This window comes from Coregonus lavaretus (genome assembly GCF_964263955.1).
Source record: "Coregonus lavaretus genome assembly, chromosome: 37".
Taxonomy (NCBI): Eukaryota; Metazoa; Chordata; class Actinopteri; order Salmoniformes; family Salmonidae; genus Coregonus; species Coregonus lavaretus.
The window spans coordinates 20,500,163-20,512,864 of NC_140024.1; the positions used below are offsets into that span (position 1 = coordinate 20,500,163).

At 40.8% G+C, this 12,702-nt stretch overlaps 1 protein-coding gene across 1 annotated transcript; it reads right to left on the minus strand.

Moving 5' to 3' along the window:
* Nucleotides 1–699: 699 nt before the first annotated feature.
* LOC311111622 (xaa-Pro dipeptidase-like) lies at nucleotides 700–12,420 on the minus strand. The gene is made up of 15 exons (XM_084154394.1): nucleotides 12,364–12,420; nucleotides 9,423–9,606; nucleotides 9,079–9,206; nucleotides 8,867–8,930; nucleotides 8,652–8,699; nucleotides 8,467–8,528; nucleotides 8,313–8,357; nucleotides 7,428–7,503; nucleotides 4,734–4,780; nucleotides 3,195–3,263; nucleotides 2,943–3,020; nucleotides 2,257–2,405; nucleotides 1,846–2,030; nucleotides 1,502–1,693; nucleotides 700–1,246 (listed from the first exon to the last, which is right to left on the minus strand). Exons 1-15 carry the CDS (start codon nucleotides 12,402–12,404, stop codon nucleotides 1,130–1,132), a joined length of 1,485 nt encoding a protein of 494 aa, XP_084010520.1. The 5' UTR covers nucleotides 12,405–12,420; the 3' UTR covers nucleotides 700–1,129.
* Nucleotides 12,421–12,702: the final 282 nt, after the last annotated feature.

Consider the following 12,702-nt stretch of genomic DNA (forward strand, 5'->3'; position numbering starts at 1 on the left):
TCCATCCAGCATAGTAACATTCACTGTAATAAAAGGTTTTGAGGACATATTTATCATGGTTGATGTGTTCTCATCCTGTATGTACTGTATGTGTAATGAGATGCTACATCTGAGATGGAATCTGTAGGTAAAGACATGATAATATAGTGTATTCAATGCAACTTTGTCTGAGTTAAAGGGAATTAACTGAATGTGCCAACTGCCAAGTATTTAAGTTGATGATTTAACACTTATTTAACATAACACTAACTTTTTTTATCAGAGGCATGGGGTATGACTGAAATGCTATACTTTAGTATTTGGAATTCTAATGCAAGCATCTGCAATAATGGAACTACACTAGTACACTACTTCATAATGGAAATGGGCAAGGTTTGATTGACACTGTTTTGGAGAGAATGGGTAAATAAACGTATGTTGTTTGTACTTATTTAGTGCATATTTGTAGTCATTCCATTTATTTGAACACCAGTTCACTGGTGGTGTGAATCAAATCTGTAACAAATAAGAGCATCGAAACAAGGCAACTCTTCTTCCCAGAGCTACATGAACTTGAGAATGACTTAAGGACCCCATCTAGTGAAGACTGGCAGTATTACTACAAAGTTGTAGTAAACCAACCCACTGTTTCATGACACTTTATGTTCCCTGGCATTTACAAATGGAAGCACCCTCTACAAATGTCACAGAACGCAAAACTGCAAATTGAGGGGTTTATTTACTTAAATTGCACTGTATTTTATGAGAATTGTATAAATGTCCAAGAAAATAAAGTATTATATTATTACACACAGTCATAAAGCAATTAACCAGGCACTGAAATATTGTAAACCGTCAACACTGTTTTTACGTGGCAAGATGGCCACAGCAGTTTAATACACTGCATTTCTCTTCATTTTCAAAATTATCTTTATCACTAAGAGCTTAAAATAGTATAGGTAGTTTAACCTGCTTTTGTTGAAAAGTTCAGCATTTAAAGCATCCATTATTGATTAGATATAGCATTATGTAGACAGGTAAGATATCATTAGAGAAACTACATCCTTTATATCAGAAAACAGATATTCTCTCCAGATTTAGGAGTGAAAATACCATTTGGTTAGATCATCTTGGATTTGAGTGACGTTACTTAGAAGGATTTTCCACGGTCGGCCATGAAAGCCTCAATCTCCTCCACTGTACGAGGGACACAGGTGAGCAGCTCCATTCCACTGGCAGTCACTGCAATGTCGTCCTCAATACGCACCTGGACAGAGGAGGGGAAACATCCAGTAAGACACGAGGGTCAGAGCCAAGGTTAACAATCAACAGCAGATAAGGATCAGGGAGAATCAGTTATAGCAGAAGACTTAACAGAAGAGCATATGTGTATATTATTTGCTGCCATGGAGTTGATTGAGACAAAGGGGTTTCTATGTGCAAGCTTTGGGTGGTTCACTTTGACAGTAAAACCAGCACATAAACGAATGAGCACAAACTGTCTGTGGACAGGTAAACGTACCCCTCCAAAGCCGCGGAAGCGGGCCAGCACTTCATTGTTGATGAAGCAGCTCTGGGCTGGGTTGGCCAAGGCCTGGTCCAGCAGGTGGTTGATGAAGTAGATACCAGGCTCCACAGTCAGGACCATGCGCTCCTGCACCAGACGGCCCATCCTCAAGCTCTTCAGACCGGGCTCGTTGACCCGCTCAATACCCTGTGTAACCAAGAACAAGCGACATGACACGGACGTTAGCTTTGTCCTTAAGGAAAGAGCCACTCATGTCTTTTTGGAAGTGTATTTAGAACTTTATGTAGCACTGATCATTGAGATAAATAGAATACTGTATCTATCTCTTTGGTACTGACCTCTGGGTATCCGCCCACGTCGTGCACGTCGATGCCCAGCAGGTGTCCCAGGCCGTGGGGCATGAAGACAGAGCCCATGTGGACCTTCAGCATGTCCTCCACACTCCCACGCAGGATCCCAATCTTCACCAGCTCTTCTAGGTGAACCCGGTCAGCCAGACGGTGCATCTCTGTCCACTTGACCTCTGAAACACAAGACCCCTCCAGTCAGGTTTTTAATTGGAGGTTAAAAGTTTCAAAGCAGCCTAGTATGCAGGTGATAATGACCGGTGGTGAGGATATGGCATGTTCTGTGGTAGTCTTCAACAACTCACAATTAGTCTAACCATAGAACAAATTGCCCAAGCTAAGTTTGTACTGTATGTTTAGTGAATGCTTCCTCAATCCTGCCTGTGTACAGTATGATCATACCTGGTTTAATGGCAGCCATGACAGCCCGTGATGACTTGAGCACAGCCTCATAGATGGCCTTCTGGTCTGGAGTGAACTTTCCATTGGCTGGGAAAGAGCAGGTGATGTCAGAGGAGTAGCAGTAGTATTCTCCACCCATGTCAAACAGACTGCAAGAAAAAACCACATGTCACAGTTACATCAGTGTTATTGCTCACCCAGAGGGCTCTACAGCCATTCCAGCATCATTTCCAAACATAAATCAGAGAAATTGTTCACAGCATGTACATCAGAATGAATACAAGTTTTGCCTTTCAAAGGTGCTCATGTTGTGTCACCATGGGCGCTCCACACAGCCACTTTAAATCTCCATCAGTAGTCCTATACACACAGCAGCCTGCCTCAGGTTCAAAGCCAGTCCAAGCTGTGCTCTGTCTATGAGTAAACCCATGGGAGAGCCACTCAGTGGATCCAGCTAACAGTGAGTACAAGACAACACCCTACTATACTAATGACAGCTGGGGAGGTGTAGCTCTCTGAGTTGTACAGTATTCCATTAAACAAAACAACAGATCACTGCAAGTGTTTTTGATATACAAATCCAAGACGAAATGAACACATCATCTAACAAAACCAAGCAAACAACCCAAAAAGGACAATTGAGGAGTGGAATAACGTCACATCATGTGAAATGATGGCCGACTTACCACATGTCTCCGTCATCGATGGTCTTGTCATTAGGAGCTCCTGCATGGCCATAGTGCAGAACTGAGCCATTGTTTCCACTGTTGAAGATTTAAGCATACAAGTAGGTCATTATAGAGGCACTGAACATACAAGTCAGATAGAAAAATAGCACCTCATTTCTGTATATCCAAATTGACCTCAGCTGTCATGCATTTCAGATGCTCTATGTTCTCCATTAACCCCATTCGGTGTAGCAAAGGGAAGTGCCTTACGTTCCACAGATACAGGTGTAGGAGGTGTGACGCATTCCCCCATGAGAGTAGCAGTAGTGCTGGAACAGGCTGCAACAGTAAAGCGTTGACATGAGCGACCATACACAAGAAGCTCCCCAGCTCTAACAATGACAATATATGAGGGGGTTAACCTCATTTTTCATATTCATTAGCCTAGAATACAAGAGGGGAGTCACTTAAACCTATAATAATAAGCCATTTAGCAGACGCTTTTATCCAAAGCGACCCCACCTTGAAGATCTCCATCGCCTGATACTTAACAGGAGGATAGTATAATAAAAGCATTTGGACTCATCTTCACTAGTTTATTTGTCTATTCACTGGAGACTTGAGTCAGTGATTACATATTCTCTGCTGCACGTTCTTGCTGCAGTCAATTAGTCAGATAGTGGGCTGGCGAGGGGCGCTGCTATAGTAGCTCAGATTATTTACACTCTTCAGTCACCCAGATGAAGGTTTAATTAAAAACACAAAAAGCTGCCAGCTAGAAACAGGAAATTGATTCAGCGCAGTGGGTGGCTGTTGCTACATCGTAAATACACTCCCCTCCATATGTATTTGGACAGTGAAGTCATTTTTTCATTTGTCTCTATCCTCCAGCATTTTAGATTTGAAATCAAATGTTTCACATGAGGTGACAGTACAGAATGTCACCTTTTATTTGAGGGGATTTTCATACATACTGTATCTGTTTTACCATTTAGAAATAAAAGCACTTCATGTATTGTCCCCCCATGTGAAGAAGTCGTTAAGTATTTGGACAAATGCACTTATAGTGTATCAAAGTAGTCAAAAGTTTAGTATTTGGTCCCTTATTCCTTGCATGCAATGATTACATCAAACTTGTGACTCTACAAACTTGTTTTGGATTATGTTTTGGCCAATAGTAACTGAATGATGAATGATGACTAATCATTTTCTTTCTAAGTCAGTGGATAAGATATTTCTGAACCATTCTAAATAAATCATGATAATGCCATGATTAAGAAAAATCATGAATAATGATGAGTGAGATGCCGTTCAGAGGCTACAACAAAACATGCTAACCTCTCACCATTACTAATAACAGGGGAGGATAGGATTTTTGCCTGATGGTCCATTATCATGGTAACATCCACATTAAGGTAGAAGTGTTCAGAAACATCTTCTATTCTTACTTACAATAAAAGTAAATGGCACAAGACAAACCGAAAATGAATCCAACACGTTTATAGTCACAAGCATGATGTCATTGCGTGCAAGGAATATGGGACCAAATACTACCCTTTTGACTACACTATAAGTGAATTTGTCCAAATACTTGACTTCAGTAGTGATCAGATCTGTAGTGCTGTGAATGTAGTTTATCCAGAGGAACACACCTTGGCATAGATAAGGAACATACTGTTCTACCATCACCTTTATGGTCAGACAGGACATAGTACACTACATAGCCTTTTCGTCATACAATATACTTTTATACGGTACAAACAGTTCAATATTGCAGGCATACCCTTCATGATAAAAAGCTCCACTCACCTCTCCATTTCATACTCTTTCTGTCCAGGTCTCACATTCTTCATGATCTGAAGAGAAATGAAAAAAGCACTTCAGGTTGGCTGTACCTGTGATATACAAGGCTGCAAGTGGGCATTGATGCCTCTGAGATGTATTATTTTAGCTTTGATTATATTCATATATGAATCTTGATATAACAACATGGTGAGCTCCAAAAGTATTGGGACAGTTACACATTTTTGGTTGTTTTGGCTCTGTACTCCAGCACTTTGGATTTTAAATGATACAATGACTATGAGGTTAAAGTGCAGACTCTCAGCTTTAATTTGAGGGTACTTTCATCCACATCGGGTGAACCGTTTAGAAATTACAGCACTTTTTGTACATAGTCCCCCCATTTTAGGGAACCAAAAGTATTATATATATACTGTATACAGTACCAGTCAAAGTTTGGACACACCTACTCATTCAAGGGTTTTTCTTAATTTTTTTTATTTTCTACATTGCAGAATAATAGTGAAGACATCAACACTATGAAATAACACATATGGAATCATGTAGTAACCCAAAAAAAGGGTTCACCAAATCAAAATATATTTTAGATTTTAGATTCTTCAAAGTAGCCACCCTTTGCCATGATGACTGCTTTGCACACTCTTGGCATTCTTTCAACCAGCTTCATGAGGAATGCTTTTCCAACAGTCTTGAAGGAGTTCCCACATATGCTGAGCACTTGTTGGCTGCTTTTCCTTCACTCTGCGGTCCAACTCATCCCAAACCATCTCAATTGGGTTGAGGTCGGGTGATTGTGGAGCCCAGGTCATCTAATGCAGTACTCCATCACTCTCCTTCTTGGTCAAATAGCCCTTACACAGCCTGGAGGTGTGTTTTGTGTCATTGTCCTGTTGAAAAACAAATGATAGTCCCACTAAGCCCAAACCAGATGGGATGGCGTATCGCTGCAGAATGCTGTGGTAGCCATGCTGGTTAAGTGTGCCTTGAATTCTAACTAAATCACAGGCAGTGTCACCAGCAAAGCACCTCCACACCATCACACCTCCTCCTCCATGCTTCACGGTGGGAACCACACATGCAGAGATCATCCATTCACCTACTCTGCGTCTCACAAAGACACGGCGGTTGGAACCAAAAATCTCAAATTTGGACTCATCAGACCAAAGGACAGATTTCCACCGGTCTAATGTCCATTGCTCGTGTTTCTTGGCCCTAGCAAGTCTCTTATTATTATTGGTGTCCTTTAGCAGTGGTTTCTTTGCAGCAATTTGACCATGAAGGTCTGATTCACGCAGTCTCCTCTGAACAGTTGATGTTGAGATATGTCTGTTACTTGAACTCTAGTGAACTTATACTCTACAGCAGAGGTAACTCTGGGTCTTCCTTTCCTGTGGCGGTCCTCATGAGAGCCAGTTTCATGATAGCGCTTGATGGTTTTTGCGACTGCACTTGAAGAAACGTTCAAAATTCTTGACATTTTCCGGATTGACTGACCTTCATGTCTTAAAGTAATGATGGACTGTTTCTCTTTTCTTATTTGAGAAGTTCTAGCCATAATATGGACTTGGTATTTTACCAAATAGGGCTATCTTCTGTATCAAACCCCTACCTTGTCACAACACAACTGATTGGCTCAAACGCGTTAAGAAGGAAAGAAATTCCACAAATTATCATTTAACAAGGCACACCTATTAATTGAAATGCATTCCAATGCATCCTCATGAGGCTGGTTGAGAGAATGCCAAGAGTGTGCAAAGCAGTCATCAAGGCAAAGGGTGGCTACTTTGAAGAATCTCAAATATAAAATATATTTGTATTTATTTAACACTTTTTTGGTTACTACATGATTCCATATGTGTTATTTCATAGTTTTGATGTATTCACTATTATTATCCTCTGAACAGTTGATGTTTAGATGTGTCTGTTACTTGAACTCTATGAAGCATTTATTTGAGTGGCGCAGCGGTCTACGGCACTGCATCTCAGTGCTTGAGGCGTCACTACAGACCCCCGGTTCGATTCCAGGCTGTATCACAACCGGCCGTGATTGGGAGTCCCATAGGGCGGCACACAATTGGCCCAGCGTCGTCCGGGTTTGGCCGGTGTAGGCCTTCATTGTAAATAAGAATTTGTTCTTAACTGACTTGCCTAGTTAAATAAAGGTTAAATAAATAAATAAATAAAATAATAATTCTACAATGTAGAAAATAGTAAAAATACGAAAAACCCTGGAATGAGTAGGGGGGTATGATATTTGTGCATCCAACTTTCTCACTCATCTTTATTCACGATTAATTCAGGACTATCCGTAGTCATGGTAGCATCCACATGAATGTAGAAGTGTTTAGAAACATATTATATTCTTATTTACAATAAAAGTAACTCTAAAATGACACAATACATTATTTAACATTCATTTATATTGGGCACCAAATAATCTGAAACACAACCAACACAAACAGCAAATGCATCCAACAAGTTTGTAGTCACAAGCTTGATGTAATCATTGCGTGCTAGGAATATGGGACCAAATACTAAACTTTGGACTACTTTAATACACATAAGTGAATTTGTCCCAATACTTTTGGTCCCCTAAAATCCAAAATGCACAGATGAGCCAGAATCTTGAGCTCCTTCTCCCCCTGTGGCAGGTATGCCTGTCTGTCTGTCTGTCTGTCTGTCTGTTCTGCAGGATTTTACCTCTTTATGGGCTTCACTGGAAATCCGGTTAGTGTATCGCAGGACCTCCAGCTCCATGTCAGTCTTAGTCAGCCGGCTGCAGGAAGAGAAGGAACAAGGAGTCAAGAGCCTCCTAGATCAATATGCCAGGTGTATATTTCTATATTATAAACCGGGTGGTTCGAGCCCTGAAATGCTGATTGGCTGAAAGCCATGGTATGTCAGACCATATACCACGGGTATGACAAAACATGACTTTTTACTGTTCAATTACGTTGGTAACCAGCTTATAATAGCAATAAGGCACCTCAGGGTTTGTGGTATATGGCCAATATACCACGGCTAAGGGCTGTATCCAGGCACTCCGCATTGCATCGTGCATAAGAACAGCCCTTAGCCGTGGTATATTGGTCATATACCACACCCCCTTGGGCCTTACTGCTTAATTCTATCATGCACAAACACATACTAAGCCTGGCTTATAGCACCCAACCAGAGGCAAAAGAATGATGATGAAAGCCAAAGCTCTGTGTTTGTGTGTGTATGCATGTGGGTGCTTTATATTTGGTAGCTCATAATGAATGCAGAAATAATACCTGTATTACTCATCCATTCCTCACTGCTGGAGGAGCCTTACACTGCCCTCTTTATCTTTCAGGGAAATCAGCATCTTGCCATCTTGTTAGTGAGGTGTTTTTCTGATTCTATTCTTGGTCATGGTTTCTACCACCATTTATGTCTTAATGATTCTCTTCATATTAGAGATCCAGTCACCACCTCAGATGACTCAGTGTGAAACAGCCACAGTAGACTAATAAGATTTTACAAAAATAGTTCCACATAAATAACAGAAAAGAAGCAGCAACCAATGGTTACGAGCTGGATATAGTATCATACAGTACTTACCATTCCACAATGACTGGATGCAGAAGAGTGTTGTTCACTTGGAATCTGAAATATAAGACACAAGATCATTTGATCAAGGTAAAACATTCAACCAAATAAATTAGAAATACAAGTTTGATTCAAATGGATATCAATTGATGCCAATTAAACGTACTGACTGATTCCTTCAAAGGAGGCTTCGCGGCAGGTACTTCCACTATCTGTGTTCTGTCCACGCTGGAAGAAACATTAAATACTTATCAGGCCCACTTTCACGTCTCTCTTAAAATGATACTTTATCTAATGAACTGCTACTGTAAACCACTATCATAGCATCAACATAATATATTAAGAGCAAACCAAAGTGAGAAGGGCTCTAAGCTTCATCTTGGAGAAGACATCAGCAATCTGTAAGAGTTCAGAAAGAAAGGCAGCATTGTTGAGGGATCAGAGAGAACTGACACTATCAAATAGAGGGAAACGAGTAAAGCTACAAGGTCACAAGCTAAGCTACAACACTACAAAGATGGGTAAGGTGTACAGTATGTGCATGCAAACGTGACACACTAACTTACATCACAGGTGTATTGCACCTCATCGACAGCGTATTTCTCCTTGAAGTATTCCCGCGGATGGATCCTGTCAACAGACAATGACACAATTTTTTTTAATGAGCAGGCCTAAGGAGTATTCTTAGTGTCTTTGAGTCCATGATGCTGAAAGTGGTGGGCTATCTCCTGAGGCTGATCATATTCACATATAGTTTGAGTTACAGTGACTGACTCACTCTCCCATCCAGGTTGCATAGCTCTCAGGCAGCTTGGGCACAAAGAGGATGGATTTTCCAGTGTCCACATCGATGGCTCCGTAGCAGTCAGCTTCAGTCACTCCAAAAGCCCAATGGAAGAAGGACTCCTACAGAACAGAACCACATGAGTCAAGAGTCAGCCAGGGTCCTCAGTCACATTTCATCCATCTCATCAATGTGTGATCCTATGTGGCTCAGTTGGTAGAGCAACGGCAGAATTGTGGATTCAATTCCCGTTGGGGTCATCAATATGAAAATGTATGCACTATACGTTGCTTTGGGATAAAAGGCATATCTGTAATTGACTGTTATTAAACATGTACCTGTCTGAAGAGCATGTCTGTATCGGTGCAGTATCTCTGCTTCTGCTCCCCTCCCTGCAGCACGACCACAGACTTGGGGGGCACCCCATCCTTGGCCTTCAGGCCCTGGCACAGCCGCCGCCGGTTCTCAGCAAAAAGGGCTGCTGACACTCTCAGGGTGTCTTTGCCCAGCCAATACACAGGTCTACAGAAAGACAGCATTGGGAAATGGGTTAATATGTTGTACATTACTGTCTAGTAGTTTGCTATTTTCAGTTACCTAACCCAATTGCCTGCCTTAGACAGAATCAGCCGAACCGAAACATTCTAAAACAATAATCTATAAAATACTGACAAACCCTTTAGTAAATATACAATTTAAAAAATAAAAATAGTTGTTCATCATTATACTGCACACAGTTATGAAAGTGACATTTTTAGTGAAACTTTAGCAGAAGTGGTGAGGATATAGACGTTGACCATTTTTAGGACTCAAGAGTTTTACACTCAACAAAAAAGATGATTGTGCACAAACTCAGATGGATGGAACTGTAGAACATTATTGCCCTAAATGGATCTGGTTTAATAATCCCCAGTGTGTGGTAAAGATAACACTTGATCTCTGGAGAGTGCTCCCTTCCTAGTGTGATTTAGGAACAACACAGACTGATTTACATGATCAAAGATCACTAAATGTAGAGTTGTTGATCACCAACCTGCCTCAGATTTAGTCAACTCAACAATAAGTTGTCTAAACACTTCTGTGATCATGTGAGTTGGTTTCAATGTGGGCTTCCTGTTTCAGAGATGCAGTACATTTAAACAAGAAACATGAACTATTACATTTTAGTCATTTAGCAGACGCTCTTATCCAGAGCGACTTACAGTTAGTGAATGCATACATGTTTTTTTTATTTTTTATTATTTTTATACTGGCCCCCCGTGGGAAACGAACCCACATCCCTGCCGGCCAAACCCTCCCCTACCTTGGACGACGCTGGACCAATTGTGCGCCGCCCATGGGTCTGTGATAGGAGGATAGAGTATAATGCATCATATCACCTCCATATCAATTAATAACAATTGGAGCATTGACATATTGTAGGGATGGGGGAAATCGATACAGTAGAGCAGTGGCCACCAACCGGTCGATATTCTAGGCATTCTTAGTTGATCACCAAACATTTATGTAGAAAAGCCAACGATAAAGCCTTGCGCTCCTTTTTTTTTTTTTTTATTAGACTTTGCGCTTTTGGCAGAAGGTGCACTTGATTCAGAAGCCCTGCGTGCCAGGTAGGCAATGTGTTTTGAACATTTAATTTGTCTGAAGGGTCAAACTCCATCTACCCGGCTGACCAGAAGAGCTGTAGTTAAATCAAGTGTGCCTACTGCGCTGGCCAATTAGATAGCTCAAATCACAGTGCCTAGTACAGCTTCCATGACCCCACAGCAAAGTTTGATACTAGCCTACGTGAGATTTCATAACTTTTAAAACCATGACCAGAGAAACTGTCAAAGAATACAGCAAAGCCCTGCTGTTTTTATGAGTGAGTTTGTTTTACAGTTTTTATTCAGCACAGTCAACACTTTTACAAAACGTGATTCTCCCTACTTCCTCTCGCGCCACAGCTGCAATTAATTAGTAGCCAAGTGTATCGATAGGCCTGCGTTTTTATTATTAGCAGCTTGTCATATCTATTTTAATATCAAGGAATATTTCACTTTCTCTAGTCAAAGCAACATGAATTTGTGCATGAGGCAAAAATAATGCGGTGCGACTCGAGTTTCGCCATAAGTGGTATGACGGCTTCCTCTCTCTGTCCAGTCTCACCGGAGTAAAGGAGAGAGCAGGGACAGTGAGAGGCGGACCCTCTGCTGCTCTCTCCCTCCCTCCGCTGAGACTGACCATCAGATGCAGATACTCAGTCCAGTAAAATAAAAAAGCGAATTATTTCAATGTATGCTCAGCTGTGCCTCGCAAGTGGTACAACTGATCTATTTCGTTATCAAAGCTCGAGTTTTTAAATATAATATGGTCTTAGAATAACAATATTGGCAGGCCACGCACATATAGCCAATATGCTGTGATAAAGTATTATGCCTACTGCACAAACTTCATTCCTACAAAACTGTTTTTATTAATGTTGCATGGTCTTACATTTTTTAAGTCATGTTTTAAAAAAAATCTGAGCGGTAGATCTCGGCTTGTTTTTGGACTGCAAAAGTGATCTTGACTCAAAAGGTTGGTGACCACTGCAGTAGCGTATTTTTGACAATATTATATCGATTCTCTCTCCCTTTTTTTGCTAGGTAGTTCATGTTGGCTAGTGCTAGTTGGCTGTACCTGCGCAAAAACGTCCTATAGTTTGGCCTCAATCTTACTTTTAAATGGTGAGCCAACATGTTTTCAGTGGTTGACTGATCAAAACGAGTTTTTATAATTATGGCTCTCTCCTGTCCCTCTGCCGCAGACATCGAATTGTGATAAATCGTGATACATATAGAATCGCAGTACATATCGTATCGGCACCTAACTAAGTATCGTGATAATATCGTATCGTGAGGTCCCTGGCAATTCCCAGCACTAATATTATTCAGGAAGCAACCCGTCTGTAGAGAGACTTGCTAATATTATCCACAAACTGGAGCTGTAACCACCTATTTTTTCCCTATCCTGCGAATAAATGTCAAGTTAGACTGGCATAGGTAGTTAGTTAGTTAATTAACTGGCAACGTTGCTCATTGATTCCTGACTGCCAACCTGCAAAAAGTACGCCGCTCTTTTCTTACGCTTGACAGCTAGCACCGAGAACGAGAGTTAGCTTAGTTGATCAGGCATATGCAGATAGCTAGCGAGCTAACAATTCATGCATTATACATTTTTATTTATTTAGAATCAGTTCCCAATTACGCTTAACACAAAGAGAAATCACAGAAATAATACAGAAAATAATGTACTCACTCCTGTCGTGCAGCCATGTTGCTCAAGACTGGAAGTGTCATGTGACACGTGGCTTCCCTTGTGAAGCTGATCAGCTGATATTGGCTGGAGTGAGTGAGTGCTGAACATTGTTTCAAAATGTATGTCGGCGTTATGTGATATCAAGCGACGAACTTCAATGATGCTTGAAATAGTATGGCCATTTATCTGATCCACTAACTTGAAATACATGTTAGGGTTGTATTGCATTGCAAGGTCTTTATAGTTATCGTTCAGAAAAACCCCAGGGTGTTGTTTCAGTTTCAAATCCACTTTTTTATAAGTAAATATTTAAATGTTTGTGTTGGATTTATATGCTGT